The sequence below is a fragment of the Anolis sagrei genome, chromosome 5, assembly GCF_037176765.1.
Source record: "Anolis sagrei isolate rAnoSag1 chromosome 5, rAnoSag1.mat, whole genome shotgun sequence".
Classification (NCBI taxonomy): domain Eukaryota; kingdom Metazoa; phylum Chordata; class Lepidosauria; order Squamata; family Dactyloidae; genus Anolis; species Anolis sagrei.
In genome coordinates this window covers 49,265,699-49,288,260 of record NC_090025.1, presented here as the reverse complement: position 1 = coordinate 49,288,260, position 22,562 = coordinate 49,265,699, and the positions used below count along the sequence as shown (strand labels likewise).

At 36.5% G+C, this 22,562-nt stretch overlaps 1 protein-coding gene across 1 annotated transcript in view; it reads left to right on the top strand.

The window, feature by feature from the left end:
* The window catches only part of IQCM (IQ motif containing M), a 161,521-nt gene that overhangs the window by 56,329 nt on the left and 82,630 nt on the right, over nucleotides 1–22,562 (top strand). Inside the window, exons 3-5 of the mRNA XM_067468472.1 lie at nucleotides 2,861–2,951; nucleotides 6,981–7,051; nucleotides 16,328–16,449. Coding sequence (XP_067324573.1) covers nucleotides 2,861–2,951; nucleotides 6,981–7,051; nucleotides 16,328–16,449 — 284 coding nt within the window. The remainder of the gene's footprint in view (nucleotides 1–2,860; nucleotides 2,952–6,980; nucleotides 7,052–16,327; nucleotides 16,450–22,562) is intronic.

The window sequence follows — 22,562 nt, the reverse complement described above, 5'->3', positions numbered from 1 at the left end:
GAACATTCTGAACCCCACCATCAAGATAATTGGGCTAAACTTCCCACATAGCACCCCCATGACCAACAGAAAATATTGTGTTTTCTGATGGTCTTTGGTGACCCCTTAGACACCCCTTCATGACCTGCGCAGGTTCCTGACCCCCCAGATTGAGAAACACCGATCAATAATGCGGTATTGCTTTCCCCCCCTATTTTCCTCTACCTTAACAAGTACTAGTGTCTTTTCTAGTGAGCCATATCTTCTTGTAATATGCCCAAAATATTTAACCATTTTGGCTTCTGAGGAGAATTTAGGCTTGATTTGCTCTAGCGTCTATTTATTTGTCTTTTTAGTATTCATGGTATCCATAGAACTCTTTTCTAGCATTTCAAGTTAGTTGACTTTTTAAAAATCAGTTTAGTTATTTTGGCTTTTAGGGAGGATTCATGCTTTTTAGCAGTCCATGGCATCCATAGAACTTTTCTTCCGCACCACTTTTCACTTTCTTTGACAGTTTTCCTATTAGATTTTTTCACTGTCCTACTTTTACTACCATATATAAAAATGGAAATAAGATGGCATGGACAATCCTTTTAATATTTAATTATATATCTTTACACTTTAAACTCTTGTCGAGTTTGTTTATAGACAAATCCTTAACTTTTCTGATTTCTTGACTGCAATGTCCATTTTGATGAATGTCTGAGCCAAGGTATAGAAGATTTTGACTCTTCCCTGTGAGCTTATTTTTAAAAACTATTTGAGGTATGATTTTTCCATGAGATTATGCAGTCATATAAGGGAGGAGACACGCCTTGAAATAATTTGGTCCTCAGCTTTTCAGTTGTTTGGAGTGTTTAAAGAGACTAAATACGCACATCTTCACCGTTCCTGCTAAGGTGTTCATAATGGCATCCTTGCTAGGATTTAAAATATTTCAAAATGTATGAAAAAGGAAACTATTAAGAGCTTTAAGTGAGTGAGAAGTTTTTATCTTTTTGCTATGTGTGAGAAGGTCAGCTCATGTTTTCCCCAGCAAGTGCAATAGTCACAGGTGAGAAAACAAATGATCTATGTGACTAAATGAAAAGGTTTGGCTCTGTGAAGCATAGAAAGGGTATATATATATATTCGCAGAACTATTTTTAATAGAGTAGGAATAATTCCTGAAATACAAATACAAAATAGGGGGAAAGTTGACATAATGTTTGGTAAAAAAAATAATAATAAAAAAAATAAAAACTTCACTTGTATACCGCTAATATCTCAGCCTAAAACGGCGACTCATTGCGGTTTGGTAAAGACCTTTTGGCTCTTGCTGTTCTCCATCTTCCCTTTCTTTCTGAAAGAATGATGTTCCTTTATTAATTAATGAGAAATACGCACACAGCTGTCAGAAGTTTTTGATAACACTGAGAGATTGTTGTTATCTCTTATTGAATCTATATACGCATGTTTTAAATTCATTAAAACAGACATTGTGAAATGACTGAAGGATATTCTCATTTATATAAAATGACAAATGTATAATCTTGAATATTCATTCACTAGGTGTTTTAAAGATAGCAATGGGAGCAGCTGATGTTACATGTCATGATATCTGTTTCATCTTTATTTTAAAAATTGGATATAAAGAAATCCAAAAAATCAGTTTCACTTGTCCCTGTAAAAATAATAAATTGAAGTTATATACATTTGCTCATCTAAATTAATTTAAATTAATAGCTTGTTTGGATTTTATTAAATTTGTTCAGGAATAAATGCAGTTCATAGATTCAGACACTCCATTCAAGGAAGTCTGGGGATGTATTTATATGTATATGAATGCCTCACAAGAAGATAAAAGCTCTGAGACAATCACTTAAGTTAATCAGTCTCTCCTTCTTTCTCACAGAGTACACTTTAACCAGGCTGAAATCTTTGATCCAAGCTGGAAATGAGCAAAAGATGTCAATCTTATAGTGTGTGTGTAGATTTGGAAGAATGTTATTTTGCATCTGCAGCATGTAGTCATGTAGAGATGGCAAAATAATTAAGATCGTATTAGATCCTGAAACCTTTCACATTTTTCTACTGCAGTAGTTCTCAACCTGTGGATCCCCAGGTGTTTTGGCCTTCATCTCCCAGAAATCCTAACAGCTGGTAAACTGGGTGGGATTTCTGGGAGTTGTAGGCCAAAACACCTGGGGACCTACAGGTTGAGAACCACTGTTCTACTGGGAACAAACCATCATAATTACAGTTTCTGGCCAATCTTCAGACTCTGGAACAGGCTACCAGTTTCCCAGAAGTGGGGCCACTTCACACAAGACAATCTCCAGCACCAGTAATCAATTTTCTATACACAAAACCACCTGGAAATTATCTGCATGGACTTTAATGGAATTTCCTCAGGAATGAGTGAACATGCATGGATTAGATTGTGATGCCCATTGCTGAAAGAGCCAGAACTTTTAAATGTGATTTTCCTATACAGTCAATTCATTTGCAATATATTACATACATGTACTGAAAAATAGTTCCCCTTTCTATGTTGGAAGAGACCATCCCCCAATAATCATGATAAAATCTTTATAATTTACCTTTTCAATGTCTTGCATCTTTAAATTCACACATGCTTTGCCTGGTAAATTCTGCATATAAAACTTTTAATGGTTTAAATGGTTTGCTTTACTATCATAATGGAGTCTGTGTGCTTGTTTTCTACTTCACTGCAATTACGTATATGAATTGCTTGCATTGACAATGAGTGTTCATATGTTGAGCGGTTTCTTTTGGAAATGTTTTAAAGCTGGAATAAAAATATATGCTTTTTAGTTTTTATGGTATAATCCACTCTCACACTTATTCTAAAAGTATTATTTTCTACTTTTGATAGAAAAAATGTGGCTAAGTGATGTATTTACCAGAGTTGGACCACTGAGTAAAGCTATGGAACAGCAAAGAAATAAACAGGAGCAATCCATTGGGTAAGGCATCTAACTTGTCAGAATAACAGCTAATATGTATTCTTCACAGACACTTTTTTCTTTATATGCTTTAAAAATTATCTTCACTTCTAACTGTGCTTTTTGACAGGGTATAATTTTAAATCATAAATTTATATACCCAATGGATATGTTAAATGTCTAACAAGAGAATTCTACAAATGATATTTCACCTGGTATATAACATCTTTTTATTGCAGCTATTCTCTCAGCATGAGTGTTTATTGATTTAATAGTGAAGTCCAATATGTGTCTGCACCAAAGTAAATCTCATTGAGCTTAGTTGAATTTACTTCCACTTCATTTCCAACAATCAAAAGTCCAATTACCAAAAATGTATCCCCTTTCTATGTTGGAAGATACCACCCACCATTTAGATACTAAATGCTTTTCTAATGCTCGGTAAATAAATGGTTGGTATCTAAAATGCTAATGTAGAGACCTAATGAATGTCCCTAGAGAAGGTGTTGCATTGGTGGATGCCCTCATACAAACAGATTTTCTGCACTATTTTGTGCTTGAACTGGAGACATATGGACCAGAACCTGAACAAAAGTGTTTAAAATACAGCGTGCAGGTCCATATGGGAGCAATTAATCTCTTGGGAATCTGGTTAGAGCTTATGTAGTGCTTTCAAAATGAAAAAAAGTTTCAAGGCAGACTTTTAAGCAACTAGTCAAATGTTGCTTAAGAAGTCATTCAAGAATGTATTCTGGTACTCTAGCCTTCTGGGTTTTTTTTTAATGATAGGTGCTTCTTATACTTTCTACATGTGAAATATTTCTGTCTTCATTAGTAGTAGGAAAGTTGCAGTGAGTAAACTGCTTGTGTCTCCCTCTTACCTCACTACTAGGAGCATGCCAGTATTATTTTATCTCTCGGTCTAGGGAAACAGTGGCCATTTATGTACTGGATTCTAATTTTCTTCAACCTCAGTCAATTTGACAGTGGGTCGGAGATGTTTGGTAGTGTAGTCCTGTAATACCTGGAAGCCTTACTCACTTAAAGCTTTACTAGAAAAGAAAATCCCAAAATCTCTGGAACTGGTAGTCCATTGTGGTCTCCAGTGTCACAATACACTTTAGGGCTTTATCTGGTCCTGGGAAATCAAATGGACCCATTCAGGGAAATTATGCTTTGCTGTCTTTGAGAAGAATCAGGAGGGTTCTGCTCCTCCTCTCTACTCTTATCTTTGGACTTACTGGTTGTTTCCACATTTCTCCAGGACATTGCAGCAACTTGTTTCAATACTGGCATTTGTGGTCAGACTACCTGAGCTGGCCTTTGGGATTAATCAAAGAAGATAGTGCTATTAGTTTGACATTACCACAAACTATCTCCACATTTTAAATATTTCCTCTCTTGGTTTCATGGAATTTAAAATGGTGAATGTGTTCTATATAAACCATATAATGCAGTTCAATGCAGTTCAAGCTGGATTATATGGTCAGTGTAGAACCAGCCTGAGTCAATATGGTCACTGGCTGTACTAGCAAGAATGTTATGGAAACTGTTAAGTTTAAACATACCTTTTCCAATTTCTGATGCAATGTGCCATGTGATATTGGAATTGAGGTTATGATGTGCAATTCAACTCACATTTTGGTATCATGTCATTTGTTGATACAGCTTGAAAATTATAACTTTTAATTAACTGTATAGTTTTTGTCAATATCGGAATGTTAATCAAAATAAAGTTTAATATACCAGTACTTGGAATGAACCAACCAGTTAAACATTTTTATTGCACTAGTTTAAATGTAAGAGTGCTTGCAGACAGGGTTTAAACCCGCTTCAGAGCAGATTAGAGAAACCTGCTCCAAAGCAGGTTTAAATCCCCATATCCTTTCCAAAGACCCGGGCTGTGGAGACAGACTCCTGGGACTGAGAAAACAGTCCCAGGAGTCTGTCTTCATAGGTCTAATACCCCATTGTTAGGCGATCCCTCATTGTCTGAGTAAGATTGTCCTCCAAGTTCGGTGTCCTGGCAGTGGGTACGTAGGTGACTGTGGAGCCCTATTCTTGACCTGCATGTTCTCCTGCAGTGAGGGCATCGGTTTCCAGGTGGAAGGCGGTCCCGGTCGGGGTTGGCTTGATGTGCCTTTCTCTTGGCACATTTCTCTCTTTCGCCCTCCATTCATGCCTCTTCAAATTCTGCAGTGCTGCTGGTCACAGCTGACCTCCAGCTAGAACGCTCAAGGGCCAGGGCTTCCCAGTTCTTGGTGTCTATGTTGCAGTTTTTAAGTTTGGCTTTGAGCCTCTCTTTAAATCTTTTTTCCTGTCCTTCAACATTCCGTTTCCTGTTCTTGAGTTCGGAGTAGAGCTACTGCTTTGGGAGACAGTGGCTGGTCCAGTGGAATGGATGGTGGAGAAAGACCTGGATCTAATGAATTTGGGACAAAGCAGGTTTTTCCTGCTTTGTCCCCAATCAATTCACTTTACCTGTGGTGTCATTTGGATGCCTCAGCTAAAAGTCTGTCAGGGCCCACATTTTGAGTCCTGTCTGGAAGGACCCCGAGTGATGTAAATACAGAATTTAATGGATAGCAGTGGGACTTGGTTTCAATTGGATTTTGTTTGTTGTAATAGGAAAGGGTTACTATGAATTATTGCTTTTTAGCTTACTCTGGAAATACAAGTCTCTCAAAACTCAAATGAACTGGATTTCTTTCCCCTTCCCTTCTCAATATGCCCCACATGACATCGCTCAAACTTCATCTGAATGAAAATTAATCTTTCATAAAAGCATAAGTGCTTCGCTTTGACATTTAGCTTCCCCCCACACCCTTACTCAGAAAACATTTCCATGTGAATTTGGTGCCATGTTTCAACTCTGGCTTTTGCCTTGAATCCTAAGCAAATGAGAAAGTGTTGATGTGCTGTTTCTGGAACAGATCACAAAGCAGATTGGCATCATGGTGGTTATGGGGCTTAGCCCAATTCCACCCACATGTACAGAAGGCAATGTCAAAGACAGCTCAGACTGCTTTCTTTCTTGCAAAGTTATCTGCATTACAGATTGCTATTGCAAAGGAGAATGGACAGATGCCGTTCATCCTTATTTTCTTGCCTAGACCATGGTTCAGCCTTGAAATGTCAGATGTTTGCAAGAATCAATACTAAGTTTGTTTTATTTCTCTTCCTTTTAAAAAAAGTATATAGCCTCTTTTTCAGTCCTATTAGTGTACTTAGTAGATGCAGGGTATTAGCTTTTCCAATAATTTCTTATGCTCATGGAATGTTTCAGTTTTAAAAGTACCGTATACACTCATGTATAAGTTGACCTCATGCATAAGTTGAAGGCATTTTGGTGGCCAAATTCATGGATTTTGAAATAAGTTATAGTTAAGTTGATGTTGTAAAATATCATGATGGTGCAATGGGTTAAACTCTTGTGCGGGCTGAACTGCTGACCTGACGGTTGGTGGTTTGAATCTGCAAGATGGGTTGAACTCCCATTGTCAGCTCCAGCTTCCCATGTGGGGACATGAGAGAAGCTTCCCACAGGATGATAACGTATTTGGGCATCCTCTGAGCAACGTCTTTGCAGATGACCAATTTTCTCACACAAGAAGCGACTTACGGTTTCTGACATGATTTTAAAAACCAATGCTGCCTTGGGTCCAGCCACCACTGCCATTTCCCTGACCCAAAGTGGTGCCTTGGTGGAGAGAGTAGGGGAGGTCAGTTCTTCTTTTAGGTTCTCCCAGGTTGGACTAAACTCTTGCATTTGCTATTGTACTCAGAAAAGGGAATAGTTCCTTTTCTTTTCTTTTTTTGGATAACAATCAATATACACTGACTTGTGGATACGTTGATCCACGCTTTTTAGACTGATTTTCTGACTAAGGTATATTAAAAGCATACATTCTGTGTCGCTGTTTTTCCCAAACACATCAACTCATTTCTTTTTATTTTTTGACAATGTACTTTAGTTATGTAAGTAGAAAAATCATAAAAACTAGAAAGCAAAGTAATAATGGAAGTTTGTTTTGTATTTTTTTTAAACAGCAGCAGCAATTTACTTGGATTATCCACAAGCAATCAGGGGAAGAATGCCTGGCTTCTGAAAAATCACAAGGGTAAATCTTTGTTGTTTTCAGTAGTTAACATTAAATGTTAAATAATTGTCACTGAATAAAACATTAGGTTCATTTAAGATTTAGCAATATTTGTGGAGATATATTTTCTTATATGGCTTGTATAAAAGTTTTCAAATCTTCAAAAATGTTTTTAATTCTGCCTCTAAGTAAAGCAAATCATAGTTGCTAGTTTGCATTACCATTGTATGCAAAAGCGGTCTTCATAAACAATCAATTTATTTTGAAGCATTACATTTACATTTTAAACATTACATGCTATTTCACTAATGTGAAAACTTTCCCAGACACCATTTTCTTGCCTATCTTCTAGCATGAGGAAGACCCAGTGGGGTTTTTTGAGTTTATTGTTTGGTACAGCAGATGCAAAGTTAGGTATAAAAAAGGTAATATTATGGGAAATGAGAACTATTCTTTGCTGAGAATAGTTACTCTGCTCAATGCATTTATTTGGCGGTGGAGTTGATACAGCGATGTAACTCTCGCTGTTCCTCTGTTCCTTCAGACCTTCCTTCATTTTGTTAGCACAAAGAAACTTGAAAACTGGGACTTTATGTCATTAGAGCTCACACGGAGGACTTGTTTCAGATTGAAAGCTGTTAACATCATGCCTCATTCAGCTGGTGTTATTGCAAGAACAGAAAACAGTGCAATCCTATTCTTGTTGACTCAGGGCCCTTCCACACAGCCCTATATTCCAGAATATTAAGACAGAAAATTCCATAATATCTGCTTTGAACTGGGTTATTTGAATCCACACTCAGATAATGTGGGATTTCCTGCCTTGATATTCTGTCATATAGGGCTTTATGGAAGGGTGCTGAGTTATCTGGGTCCACAGTGCCATATAACCCAGTTCAAAGCAGATGATGTAGGATTTTACATAGTTGTGTGGAAGGACCTCAGAAATAAATCCTGTCATGATCATACATTGGGTTAATGGAACTTAACCCCAGATCATAGAATCGTAAAAGTGGAAGAGACCTCCAGGGCCATCCAGTCCAACCCCCTGCCAAGAAGCAGGAAAATCCCATTCAAAGCAGATAATTGTGAGCAGGTTTGCAGCCTCAGTGAATGAATCAGGATAAACCATGTAACAGCAGGTTTAAGTGACAGCGTTATCTAATCAATAGTGATTTCTCTTTATCTAATGTGACTGATCAGCAGAATCCTATATTTGTGACCACTGACTATCATTCTTTCCATCTTAGAAACCCACTAGAGACCAGCAACCAATAGATTGGGGACCAGTGCTAGTCCAGGGACAAACACTGAGTAGCAGTTGTTTACAACAGGGCTAGACAAATAATGGCCCTCAAGAAATTAATGAACTGCAGCTCACATTAGGTCTACCCAATATAGGTGGTGAGAAATCCTGGGAGTTTTAGTCCTGCAGTTAGTCCTGGAACACCACATTGTGTTCAATCTTGTTTTTTTTAGTTATAGTTCTTTGGTTGGGGGGGGGGGAGGAGGAGGTTAATGTCTCTTATTCTTTTTCTCTGTCTTACACACACACACACAGAGAGAGAAAACTATATTCACTTGCAAGTTTAGAAAATTTAGTAAAAAAAGTTGACACCAAAAAACTGGGTTAACTTATATGTGAGTTAATGTGAGTACTATACTGTGCTGTAGTCATATATTAAAAAAAGGAATGGTCCACTTCTCTGAGTACAGTGAGCTCCTGGTATGGCTCATATCAAAATTCAAATTTTCACAAGAGCATATCTGCATGCATATATTGTGTGTTAAGTTATATTGGGATTATTATTGGTGTGGCAAAATAAAATTCAAGCTTGCAGTTCATGGAGAATAGTTCTGGGACTTGTTAGTACAGAACTTGATCAATTGTTATGTAGGACATGAATAATTTTTAAAAGTTGCCATGGTAAGTGTGAATGCAAATTCAATCCATGGTAAGCATAAAACCACAAATTAAGGGAATCAAAAATCCACTTTGTCCCACTTAACATGACCTTCATATTTTTGGATGGACATTTATGTAGTGTAACTAGGTAAGAATGACAGTTGTAATTAATATTACTGCCATTACAGACTTTTTGCTACCTAAGTTATGCTTTGAGAAAAATGCATTCATTTGAGAAAGATCAGTTTATTATGAGTCACTGAGTCTGGTTATTCACTGTAAAGGCACACAAATTAATTTGGATATGGAAATATATTTCCTGCTTTATGGCAAGCCATGTCTTCAACACTTTCACTAAGTAGGAAGCACAGTAATTTGGATGTATACAAAGGCTGCTTATTCCAAATATTTCATGCACATAAATGTTTTAAACATGAGTTGACAGAGACATTTTGCATAAAATGTGCTACAATGCAACTGCTTTTTAAAAACAAAACAAGGTTGTTCTATTTGCCTGTTAAGTCAGCTCTTGCAGTTCTTAGAAATGTCATTTATTAAATGTCAGGCTAATTGCTTGTAATATCAACCCTGAAAAGCAAACCTTTGTGAGTGATCTTTCATAAGCTTTATTTTTCTCTGTTCTGTCTGTCTGGTACATTTTGACGAGAATAAACAAACAAGATTTACCTTTGATAGTGCATTACTGGCTAAAAGTTTAAAGCTGGTGGGTGCAGTTAAGGATATTCATTTGGGAGAATTAAAAAAACCCACATACTCATTTTTAATTAATCACATACTTTAAAAGTAATCTGATGAAATTAATATCCTAGGACAGACAGTATCATTTGGCATCAATATTGTACAACTTGAACCAGATTAATAAGTTGAGAACGTAGTTCATTCTTCATATTTATTTATTTTTATTTACTTTATTTATGCCCTGCCTTCCTCCCAAGGGAACTTAAGGCAGCTAACAGTCACACACTCTGATCTCTTTAAAACAAAGTAAATAGAAATATTAAGAAACAATTAAACAGTATTGTGTGTGTTAGGTTAAAAAATACAATTAAAATACAATTAATACAATTAAAATGCATTTTAACCCCCCCCCCCCCAATCCTACCCACAACCTCCCCAGCAATGTTTGGCTTGGTTTGTCATCTTCATACATGGGCAATAACAAGATAGTTGGAGGTCCATCTAACTCCCATTTCTATAGGGTCATGGGGAGAAAGCGGGAACTCTTTTACTAGGGGCATTTCTACAGCATCAAAATGTGCGATAAATAAGTGTGGCAAAAAATTGTGGGACCTGACATCAAGTCCAAAACTAGATCCTTTTGCCTTCGGTGATTTTTGGAATTCATATTCAGTGTTGATGATTGCTTTTTCTTAAGATCCTGGAAATCTAGCTCATGGATATAACTTTGAAACAGTTTTTTCATACTGGGTTTTGCTGGTACTTTAGTTAATGTTTAGTCTGCTTATTTTGAACACTATTTTGAAACTGTTTTCAGTATTAGATACTCTTTTCTTAATAAACTTATTATTGTTGATCAGTGTGGTGTTTGCGTGAAAAAGGGATCAAACAGGTGGCTGGGCCACAACAGAAAGGGAGCCAGTGGCTGTAGTGGCCACAGACTCTTCCACTTTCCTGAAAGCAAGGACAGGGCAGGGTGGCATTGCAAGGTGAGCCTTTGTTCTTGAACCTCAAATTTAACAAATGTCCCTTCATTAGCAAATGTCTGCTGGAGGCTTAATGAGTTAGGCAAAATTGTTTGTCTGTATAAATTAACACAAAATTCTCATATGTGTGAGAATTTTTGTGCATGAAGAAAATGGGTTCATTTCAGAATTGCCACATCTTTCATAATCATTGGGTCCAGCAGTGAGACACACAGAATAATCATTTTAGAAAACACTTGTCGTTGGAAGCATTGCAGGTTGGCATATGTTCTTATTCTGGCAGATAGCTCACGTATTATGATATCAGCCAAATTAAGAGAATGAAACGGAAACTGAGTGATACCTTCTGCTGTAAAGGAAGGATAAAGGAGACTTCTTTCCCTTCAATATATTCTCAGTTGAATTAATAGAATAATGGGGATGAAATTTCCTTGGTCCTATTTGGATGGGTTTTCTAGTCCTGCTCAAGGGATGTGAATATACTTAAGATGTTCTCAAACAACATGTATTGACAACATCGTTTTGTGAAAGTTATCCCTCTAACTATGAAATAGATTTTGGCTAGCTTACCAAACTAATTTCGAGTGGTTTGTTTTGCATGTACTTTATTGTGATGTGTCATAATCACTCTTGTTCTCTGATTGTAATATATTGGATTGTATGCATGATGCTGGAGGTGATGTTACTGTATGCAAAGTTGTCAAAGTGTACTGATTTGGAACTTGATGGTTGAGTTTTTCCTATGTTTTGGTGTTTCTCAACCTGGGGTCCTTAGATGTTTTTGGTCTTCAACTCCCAGAAATCCGAACAACTGGTAAACTGGCTGGTATTTCTGGGAGTTGTGGGCCAAAAACATCTGGGGATCCCAAGTTGAGAAACACTGTCTTAGATTCAAAGTGGAGTTCATGTCAATTGTCCACATGGATGTAGTTAGATAGTTTAGACCCCAACTTCCCTATCTAGAAAATGTAGTTATTTTTAAATAAACCTTTTGAAACTTTAAGGTTGATTCTGCTACTCTCATTTCTTAAGATCAATGTTCCTTCTGCCACATATATGCTTCCTGCTCTGCTAAGAAATCTGCTGTGCTTTGATCTTTTAAATACTATTTCTTTTTGGGAATTTTCCCCAACATCTATCTATCCACTCACTCAACCCATGGTATATGAAGTGCAAATCCCATGCATTTTAACTCAGTTTATTGAATTCACTGGAGATTAGTCTTAGCAAAGGGTGTGTAGGTTTATAATCTAAATCGATGAAGTGATTACAATCTTTGAATTAGTCAAAAAGATGCCCATAATAATTAAGGGAACAACTTTTTTTAAAGGATTGAGATCCTATTGTGTCAGATGTAACTACAATGATGGCACTCCCATCTCCCCAAAATGTACCATTTCAGCCTAGCAGTCAACCAAGGATTTTTCTGAGGTTCTTCAGATCTGGGTGCTGGAAAATGACATCTGCAGTGCTCTTCTGTTTGCAGAGAGCATTGAGAAGAGGCAACTGGAGACCCCTCAGAGTCCTGCCTTAACTTCTTGTCTAAATATATGTCCTGCAGTTGTCATTTCCTAGTGCCACAATCTGCAGTGCCTCAGAAACCCTTTGACTGGTGCAACATCAGACTGAAACAGTAGGATTTTGGGCTCACATTTGTTCATTAGACTGTGAAAGTGTTTTCCCAGCACTTACATGAGTTTAAGCCTGAGTTTATCATTCATACTGAACAGAATGGCAGCCATTGTTAATTGCATCTAAAAGTAATGCTATTCTAATGTAAATTATAAGGCAATGTTATTCTTTTTTTAAAAAAAACAAACAAATTCCAATACACTGCAGAGAAGATTTCTTTTCTTTTTGTAATTTTAAAAAGTTTTTATTGAATGCATTAATGACATACAAAATATAAAAAAAGAAAAGCAGAGATAATCAAGTACACATAATACATACATGCCATCCCCCCAAACAGATACATTGCAATATATTCTAACAAATCTTTTCCCTCCTACCTCTCACCCGTGAACCCACCACCCATGACCTCTGTCACTACTCACTGTGTGCAGAGAAGATTTCAACAAGTATAGATAAAAATTAAACTGAGGAGTATAGCTTTACCTCTTCCAAAAAAAAAGAGTTAATGATAGTTTTAGTCATATTTTTTGGATCCCAACATCACTTGGGAGCAACAGAGGCCACAAGAGACTATTTCCCCATGAGGTTTGGGGAGAAGCTAAGAAGCTTTGAGATGCCTCCAAGATTAGAGATTAGGAAACACAGTGCCAGAAAATACAGTAAGGCTGAAGCTGACTGAGATACTTTGGTACTGATGGAGACGTAGGGGATATGCCACCTGCCTCTTGACTTTAGGAAAATTCGGTTGCAGACTGGACAAAATGGTTCCCGCTTCCCATAAATATCTAAAAAACAGAACACTACCTGCTCTGCGAATAGAATAGGAATGTTCAGCTAGTCATGTTAGGGTTTATATTTCTTTCTCACCTGACCTGAATATTAGGAGGAACTTTCTGACAGAAGTAGCGGTTAGACAAAGGAATGCACTGCCTTAGAATGTGTTGAGATCTTCTTTTTTGAATTAACAGGGTCTGGATGGTCATCTGCTAGGAGTGCTTTCATTTTGTGTTGAACTGGCAGGGGGTTGGTCTGGAACTCATTGAATCCAACACTATGAATTGATAACTTTTATTGTTTTGTAACTTTGTAATGCCTGAAGGAAGATACCTTCATAGTCAATGTATTCTTTTACTAATGTGAGATTGCTTGCTTGGAATAAAAGCTTTCCTTTAAATATATCCTATTTTCCATGCTCTCTTCACATTCTTTTGCTTTATTTGTGCACACAGTTTATAGAAGTCACATCTTCTATGGGAGTAGGAAGCAAAATCTTTGCAGGGTGCAAAGTTGAAAAAAGTTCAAGTTAGACTCTTCATTAACTTCCCACTAAGTCACTGAGTCACGTAGGGTAAATTAATAGGTGGTAGTACCTATGTAGAATTTGGGGTCCTCTCTTCTAATCAAGAACTGGAGACAAGCTCAAAGACGGACCAATCCTTCTTAGAAGATAAATTCATTTCATGGACAAACAGTAAATAGAAAGCCTTCAGGTTCCCTGATGTGGATCAGTTGGTGACATATCTTTTAGATCTTGCAACTCACTAATTTACATTAAAAGAATGAGAAAATGCATATCTGCCAGAATTTATTAGACATAATGTATTTTAATGGTTCAATGATCTAACATCACAGAAATGCTTCTCACAACCTGGGATCATGGTCCTTAATAAGTAGTTCATAAAAATAATGAATAGAAGTGTAGCCATTTATATAAGAAAGTATTTTTATTTACTCTGTTATGTTGTTTAGTTTTAAACCAGTCTAACTGTTCTCATCAACTTTTCACAACGTAACTGTTCCAATAATTAGGATTTGAATGGACGTAAGATCCTCCCTCCTCATTATTCTAATTATACAGATAAACTGGTAGCTGCTCATTCTATCTCCAAGCACCTAATTGTTTGTAAGTGCCTAAAGATTAATGCTAAATGTCCAATTAAAAAAAACATTAAAGTATTGTGGGAGTTTAAGAAAGATAGCACACATTTTGAATTAAATGGTCACTAAGGAATGCAATACTTCAGAAATCAGTGGGCTCTTTCCAATTCTTTATTGCTTTGCTGCTTTGCCTGATGTAACACTGTCAAGGATTACAGCTATGGATGTTTTAAACTTGGGAAGGGAATTAAAGAAGCATGGAATAGCTTCAGTGGAGTTTTTGACAGGCACTAGTGAGATAGGAATTTATTATACTTTGAGAAAATTACAAGGAAACTGCACTTATATTTTCACCTTGACATCCTGAAGCACATACGTTACACAATTTAACCCATCACTGCCTGAACACCCGTATCATTTCTAGTTTAAACAGACATCCCTCAATCTGACATCCCTCAAATAAGTTAAAGGCATGCATGTTGCTATTATAAACATATTTACATGGAAGAAAGTCTTTTTGAAGTCATTAGGAATTATTTTCTGTGTAGGAATGCATAGGATTGCACAGATAGTCTAAAGACCTCAACACATTAGTTGCCCTAACACAGGCAACAGCTGGGGGATTCACCAGGCATAGCAAATAATCTGTGGGGCAGTGGGGGAATTCATCACCCTATGCTCCACATCACCCACATTGCTACCTTTCTCATCATACTGGCAAAAATGTTGTTGCCTGGCTTTCCCCCATGATTGCCCTGTTGCTGGCAACAAAAACATGGGAAGCCTTTCATGTTTTCATTTTTCTGTCCTAGGATGCTTTCAGCACAGTTCGGGGATGGAGCCTTGCCGGAAGTAGCTGTGTGTGTCATTTTATGGGATCCTGCGGGCTCCATCCCTGAACTGTGCTGAAAGTGTCCTAGAACAAGTAAGTTTGCTCATGTGATGAAGTCCTAAGTGTTTGTGAGCTCAAATATTCTGAAAAGCAAAGACAGGGTAGTTGATTTATGAAGGGGAAACAATGGACCAAAATTTATAGTTAGTGAATACTTAGGAACAACCAAAAAGTAACAAGAGAGTCTTCAAACTAGAAATCTTCATTAGGCTATGCTGGCAGGTTGCTCTATTTACCAAAGTCCAAGACATCTTTCCTGGAATATCCAATATTATTACCATGATATATTTAAATAATTATGTGCTATGATGTTTTTAGTTTAGATCTGTGCTGCCTGATTACAAAGTTATGGGATCTAGATTAACGGAATGCCCTTATGTCAGTGTTGAGTTGTGCACAGCAAAATTTAAAATAATCTACCATGGAACAGAGCTGCATAAAATTGTACAAGAAGTATCATCAAAGTCCAGCTTGTGGATGGAAAGGTTGAGTTCTCAACAGCAGAATTATGCTAAGAGTCCATTTGGCTCTGCCAACACTGGAGTCTATTCCTATGCCTTCACTGAACATTTGAACAAGAGTTCTGCTTCAGCTTACTTCAGTATCTAATTTTCTACTGTAAACAAGTCTGGGGCTGACTACATGTTCAGGCGTTGTTAGGGTAACCAAGAATTCAGACAAGAATTGATGTATCTCTCAATAACTGTGCCAATAACCATGATGCTTAATTCTGTTGAAATCTCAGTCATTTGATCATTCATTGGTAAGTGCATGTCTTCTAGAGTCAGTGTTTCCGAATGCATTGCTATAATTCACACTCCTTTTTTTTGACCTGTTGCCTTCTAATTCATAGTCATATAGCTGTAAACCCTCAATTTCTAAAGTTGGTCTGAATAAAACAATGTTGTTTTCTGCAGCCAAAGAATGAAAATAATCTATAAATAAAGATCATGATTTTCATGGAACATAATCTATGAGTTTTTGTATCGTTGAAGAGTTGTGAAGAACCTAGATTTTTCAAAGATGATTTGGGAGAATGCAATGGAAACATTGGCTTATTTCAGAGTTCTGGAAAAGACACATGTCTCTGAGCATCTTTAGTCACTTTCCTTATAGCATCCATGAAACAGAAAGACTGAACATGCCTTTAAAAGAAAGTTTGGCAATGTTCACTCTCTATCTGTATGAATGTGGAAGTTATTTGGATCACACTCCCTCAACAGTAAGTGTCTCATTCTGTGTCTTATGATGGTTTATAATATTTTAGCATTCTTATCAATTACATTTGTTTTTTTTTCTCGTAGGAAAGATGTATCAAGACTGGAGAGGGATAATAGTATCAGAGACCACAACTCCCTACACAATGCTCAGCAATAAGGAACATCAAGAAAGATTAAATAGTATTACAAGAAGAAAAAGAGCCAAGGTTGGATATGAGACTGATTTCCCCCAGCCACCAGGGTCTAAGGGAAAAAACAATAGACTACAGACTAGGGTCTCTGGGCAGTAATAAAGAAATGGCAATCGTAAATGTTGTCCTATAACAATAATTTCCATGTATTTTGTTGATCCATGTTAAAGAATGAAGATGTTGCTACTATGATCCTTGAGAATTCTAGCTTTGCTTCTATATTTTCAAAAATATGGAAACATTCAGTCAAGGATCTTGCCTGGTCCCTGCATTTAGTGCTACTGGGAAATAAAACTGAAGTACATCTATGATATCACATGTAGGTTGGCACTTAGATAATGTGTGCTAAGTAACTTTTATATCTGAAAAAGTGCTAGCAGTCACATTATGCAGAAAGAGTAGAGAAGGTATAAGGTAATTTTATATGTTATTATAGAAATAATGTGGCATTGCACTTGGGTGGCCTGTGTGGTCTCTTCCCACTATGATTCTGTGATGCTATGATTCAGCATTTTAGAATCTGCGGGGAAAGAATAAAAGGATTCTAACAGCTCAAGAAAAATAGTATTGTAATATCACAAGGTTCTCTTCTGCAACATAGTGTCTTTAATGTAGAGGTGATGAGAATAGAAAGGAATAGGCTGTCCTCCTCATATGCACAGCTTACACACTTTATCCTGAAAAATGCTTGAATACTCGTAGCTTTGAGCTAACAATGGTTCACACACAATGAACTCCTTTGTTCTTAGGAAGCCCTGTTCATTGTACGTCTTTGTTAGGTGCAATATAACAATAGTGGGCAAGTGGGATTAGCTGGGGACCACTTTTCCTTAGATGCCCATGTTAACTGCCAAAAATGGACATGTTTGGATAGGCATTTCTGAAAAATGTTGAAAAATTGGTATTTGTAGATATTAAAATATGGTAGGAGTTCCAGCATCTTGTTGAAAAAATGAATTGTCACTCATGATGACTTCTAGAAGAGATAATTCATCCTTTTATGGGTGTTGTAGAAAAATGAGTGGATCAGGGAGTGTGGAGGACTTGCAGCCCACAAAAATAGCTTTGGTCCACATGCAGCCCCAGGGATGTGTTTGGCCCACCCTGTCTAAACAGGAAATAGTTCATACTTAAGCAATTTGCTAGTTATATAAAACTGAGATGAAGAGCTCTTTTGTGCTACACAATTATGGTACTATGATTCTGATTTAATTTCAATGACAATTATCTCATGGAATCCTGGAGTCTGCAGTTTATTCCTAACTGCCATTAAGTTGATGACAACTTCTGGCAATCCTGTGAATGAGAGACCTATCCTCAGCAACCCTCCTGAGGTCTTGTAGGCTCAGGGCTGTGGCTTCTTTGACTGAGTCTGTTCATCTGTAATGCGGTTTTCTGTTTTTCCTACTGGCTTCTATATTATCAAGCATTATTGGGAGTCATATTTTCTAATGATACATCCAAGGAATGAGTCTCAATTTAGTTATTTTGATTTTTAGGTAGATTTCAGGCTTGATTTGTTCTATGACCCAATAATAATAATAATAATAATAATAATAATAATAATAATAATTATTATTATTATTATTTATACCCTGCCTCCATCTCCCCCAAGGAGACTCAGGGCAGCTTACATAAGGCCACACCCATCAATACAGTAAAACACAATATAAACACAAAACACAACAAAAATCAGAAACTAAATTACATAAGATGCAAAACCAATATAAGTAAACAACACAGCAGCATAAAATCAAACATTAAAACACAGATGATCACACTGGGCAGGGCCAAATTCAAGGGTAAAATTTTAAAACACTGGGAGATAGGACAATGTAAAAACCAGGGAGGAAATCTGAGGATGAGGTAGGATTTAATTTCACGAACCATAAAATAAAGTGCTTCTGAGGTCATTTTACGCAGAGTTTGGTCAGGGAGTATCTTACATTCAATCATTGAAGGCATATTAGAATAACCAAGTTTTCAGGCTCCTCCTGAAGATTGCCAGGTAGTGATAGTTTTTTTTTTCTTTCTGTTTGGCTTTCTTCATTGTCCAGCTTTCACAGCCATATATAGAAACTGCAAATACAGTATTCAATGATATGTCTATATGTTTCTGGGTCTTGGTCAATTCCTTCATAACTGCCTTCCCAAACTCTAACCTTCTTCTAATTTCTTAACTGCTTTATTTGATGATGAATAGTTGAGCCAGTGTATGAAAAATCTCAAACGTTTGTCTTCATTGTCCACCTTAAAATGATCTAAGATAGCTGTAGTTATTTTTTATTTTCTTAAGTTCAACTCTAAAATTAACTGCCTTTGCACTTTCTTCCTTGATATTAATCAGTAACTGTTCCAATACTTCATTATTTTCTGCCAGCAGTATTGTGTCATCTGCATATTTTAGATTGTTGATGCCCATTCCTCCAGGTTTCACATCTAATCCTATCTTATATTTTCAACTAGAGAACTTTAGTGTTGCACCAAATAACAAACCCCAGGATTCTTTAGGATGCAAGGATGGTAGCTAAAATGAAGCTGTAATTATGTAGTTTGAAATGGTCCCTATATAACTTTAGAATGTCGGATTAAGTGTTAAATGTCAATACAACTTCATCAGGGCTAACCTACATGTAAAAGAGTTCATTGTTTCACTAGAAGAGAAATCAGGGTACTCATTTTCTTCAATTAAAGTCATAATAATTAGAGATTCCTGTTGTCATGATGCTTAATTGACAGAGGCACCTAATCTAAAGTGGGTTGTTAACTTTGAGTTCTTGTGTAATTATTTGAACAAACTCAGCAGAAGAGATAACACCATATCTCATGTAGAAACAAAGTCAATTCATTTACTGAACTTTGCAACTGAGCATTTAACATGTTATCTCTCTTAGGCTGTTATCTCTCTGGCTGAATTTGTGAAAACAGGCTCTAATCATTCAGCAGCAAAGAGATATTCACTGAGAACTATTTACATAAGAAGTGTATACAGCTTCATTTATAAAAGTAGCCTATTTTACGGGCAAAGGGATTGATTATAAAGAGAAGTACAGAGCATTCATATTCTATCCTGCCAATGATTAGAGGAGCTGCCTGAGTAAATATTGCTGAGCTTATAGAGCTTTCAGTGTATTTCTTGTTTCTTGTTCTCCTTTCAATTAGATTTTTGCTCAAAGGCTACATACCTGAAAGAGATTTTGTTGTACACTTGGTTGAACTAATGGTGTAGTAATTGTGAACTAATGTCAAGAAAAACAGAGCCAATGAATGTAAGGATCTGCAGATGTTTCTGTATTGCAGCTTGCATCAGTCAATGAGGAGGGATAATGGGAATTGTAAAAAAATACATACTGAAGGACCCCATCCTCCAAAGCCCTGGAATGCTTGGACAACATGTAAAATTAAAGCACAGGAAACTGGTTTACTACACACCATAGCATTATTTTAAAAGTTGTATAAATATATGTATTAAAATGTATTTGTTAAAAGATATGTACCCATCAATTGCCTTTCTGGCTGTGCAGATATGATTATTATTAAAATGAAAACAAGGACTCATGTTTCCTGCAATTCAGGTGATCCCAACCATGGTGTAATTTATTGGTCCTTGCTCTTGAGAGATCTCACTTTAAAAGGGTGAAAAGGAGAATACTTCCTCAGACCCTATCATGGAAGTATTGAAGCCAGGATTTTAGGTCCCCTCAAGCATTTCAGCCCCAGAAAGTTCACTTTAATACATCTGTTTGCTTCTTCACCACCTCTTGATACTCAGTATTGGTCTTCTCAATCTAAGCTGTCCAGACGAGTTAAACTATGAGTAGTAACTTCTGATTATGTAACATGATGATATAAAATATGAGGGGCTTAAATAAAATACTTACTAACTAACTAATTTACGAAATGCATGTATACTGCTATTTAGGCACCCAGAAACATGGCTGTTAAATGTATAATCCATCTGGCATATGCACAGTTTACTGATATCAGTAATAGTGTACATTTGTGCAGTGCTGAGTATTGCATCTCAAACCTTCTGGCTCTCCTCTTTTGCTACTGTGTTGTGATGATCAGAAATTTTACATATAGAAGTAGCAGACACAAATTTTATTTTTATTTATTTATCCTGTGTGTATTCTTGCCTTTAAGTCCTCTGACTTATAGAGACCCCATGAAATTCATAGCATTTTATTTGTCCAGGCCAACTCATTTGACCAGTGTCGATTGGCCCCAAGCCTGCACTGGGAAAATAACAAGATTCAGCTCTAGCCAGTAGCCAATGTAGCAGTGTGTGCCAATATATAACAGGCAAGATAAATAGTAGTTTCTTCCAGAATCCCTTAGTGCAGAATTTTTGAAACTCGGAACACACTAGTGTGTCGCCTGTAGTCGCTAGGCGTGTTACATGAAAAATTCTCCCCCCAGCCCTCGCAAACAAAGGCTCATGCTAAACAAGAAGAATGGGAAAAATTTGGAGGGAAAAATTAAAATACTGTTATGCCATCGATCTGAAAGAAAATTGGCTAAAGACAGCCCATCGTTGGTATATGACCCCGAAGAAGTTAGGGAAATGTAGCAGAAATTCTAATACGGACTGCTGGAAATGTAAGGAGAAGGAGGGGTCATACTTCCATCTCTGGTGGACATGCAAAAAGGCTAAAGAATATTGGAGAGGGGTACAAAAAGAATTACAAGAAATATTAAAAATAAAAATACCATGGAAAGCAGAATTTTTTCTTTTGGGGATGCATGATCTAAAGATTGAAAAGAATACAGACAAAATCATCTTTTTGTTGACAACGGCAGCAAGGATCTGCTACACTAGGAGATGGAAAAAGCAGGAAATACCAGATGAAGATGAACGATTAACAAAAATTCTAGAAATTCAAAATATGGACAGACTTACATTCCTAATATCAAAAAGTAAAGGGATGAACATGAAAGAAACAAATTGGAAAGAGGTAATGGACTACTTCAGACATAAAAACAAAAAGATCCTAATTTAACTGATGAAGAGAAAGATGGAAGGAAGAAAAAAGAGAAAGAAGTTTGAGGAGAAACAAGAAAGAATAGAAAGTGAAGAAAGAAGGTGGACTTGACCTCGTGAGGACTCCAGGAAGTCGTCAACATCTATTACTCTGACTTTTAACCGGGCTTTGGGCTATTCTATATTTTTATTTCTTTTTTTCTATTTATTCTGATTCTCTCTCTCTGATTATCTTTAGATCTCCCTTTTCCCCTTTCCTTGCTATTAGCTAACACAACTCTCCTTTTGAGTCTTTTTGCTATATTTCAGAGCACATACATTTTAATAATCTGGACTACAGATTCTATATTTTAATGGTAATTGGAAAATTTAATAAAGATTAAAAAAACAAAGGCTCATGCTGTTCAAGTGCAGGCATTGTTATAACTTTTATAATTTGCACAATTAGTTTATTAGTTGATTGAGTTGTAGAAAATGCCATTAAAATTGACACATTTCTAATTTTAAAAAGAAAATCTATTGACAGTGATGTTTGTGATGAACCACATGGAGGAAACTACACAAGAATCAAGTGTAGTAAAGAAAGTGCAAAGGAAAAAAAAATCTAAACATGGTTCATACAGTAAAGATCATATGTGGAATGTATATGTGTGTGTGTGTGTGTAGTGTGAAACTCTTATAACATTTAACTTCCATTTTGTCAGTAAAACTGAATTACCATGTTGCGAAAAGATGCATGTCTAAAAAGTGTGTCACCAACATTAAAAGCTTAGAAAGTTCTGCCTTAGTGTGTTTACAAGAAACAGCAAAACGGAGGACAGGGTAAAAGCAGATGCATATCCCATGTTATTCCTGACATATTTTTTAAAAAGACATCTGTAGAAAAGTGACAGCTCATAAAAAATCATCCCTGAATGCATTTTCAAAGAAGATTTCAAGTGCACTCTAGAAGGTCTCTAGAAGGTGTACCTTATCTGTTTATTTCATTTCGCATATGCATATTGTTAGTCTTGAATTAAAAATAGGTGAAACATGTTCTTCCCCCTTCTTTTTTTGTGATGCAAGAAACTATTCCTATTTTTATCATGTCATTTTTGCATCTGATACTAAATTTTCTGTTAAAAAAGTAATGCCCAGGAATTCA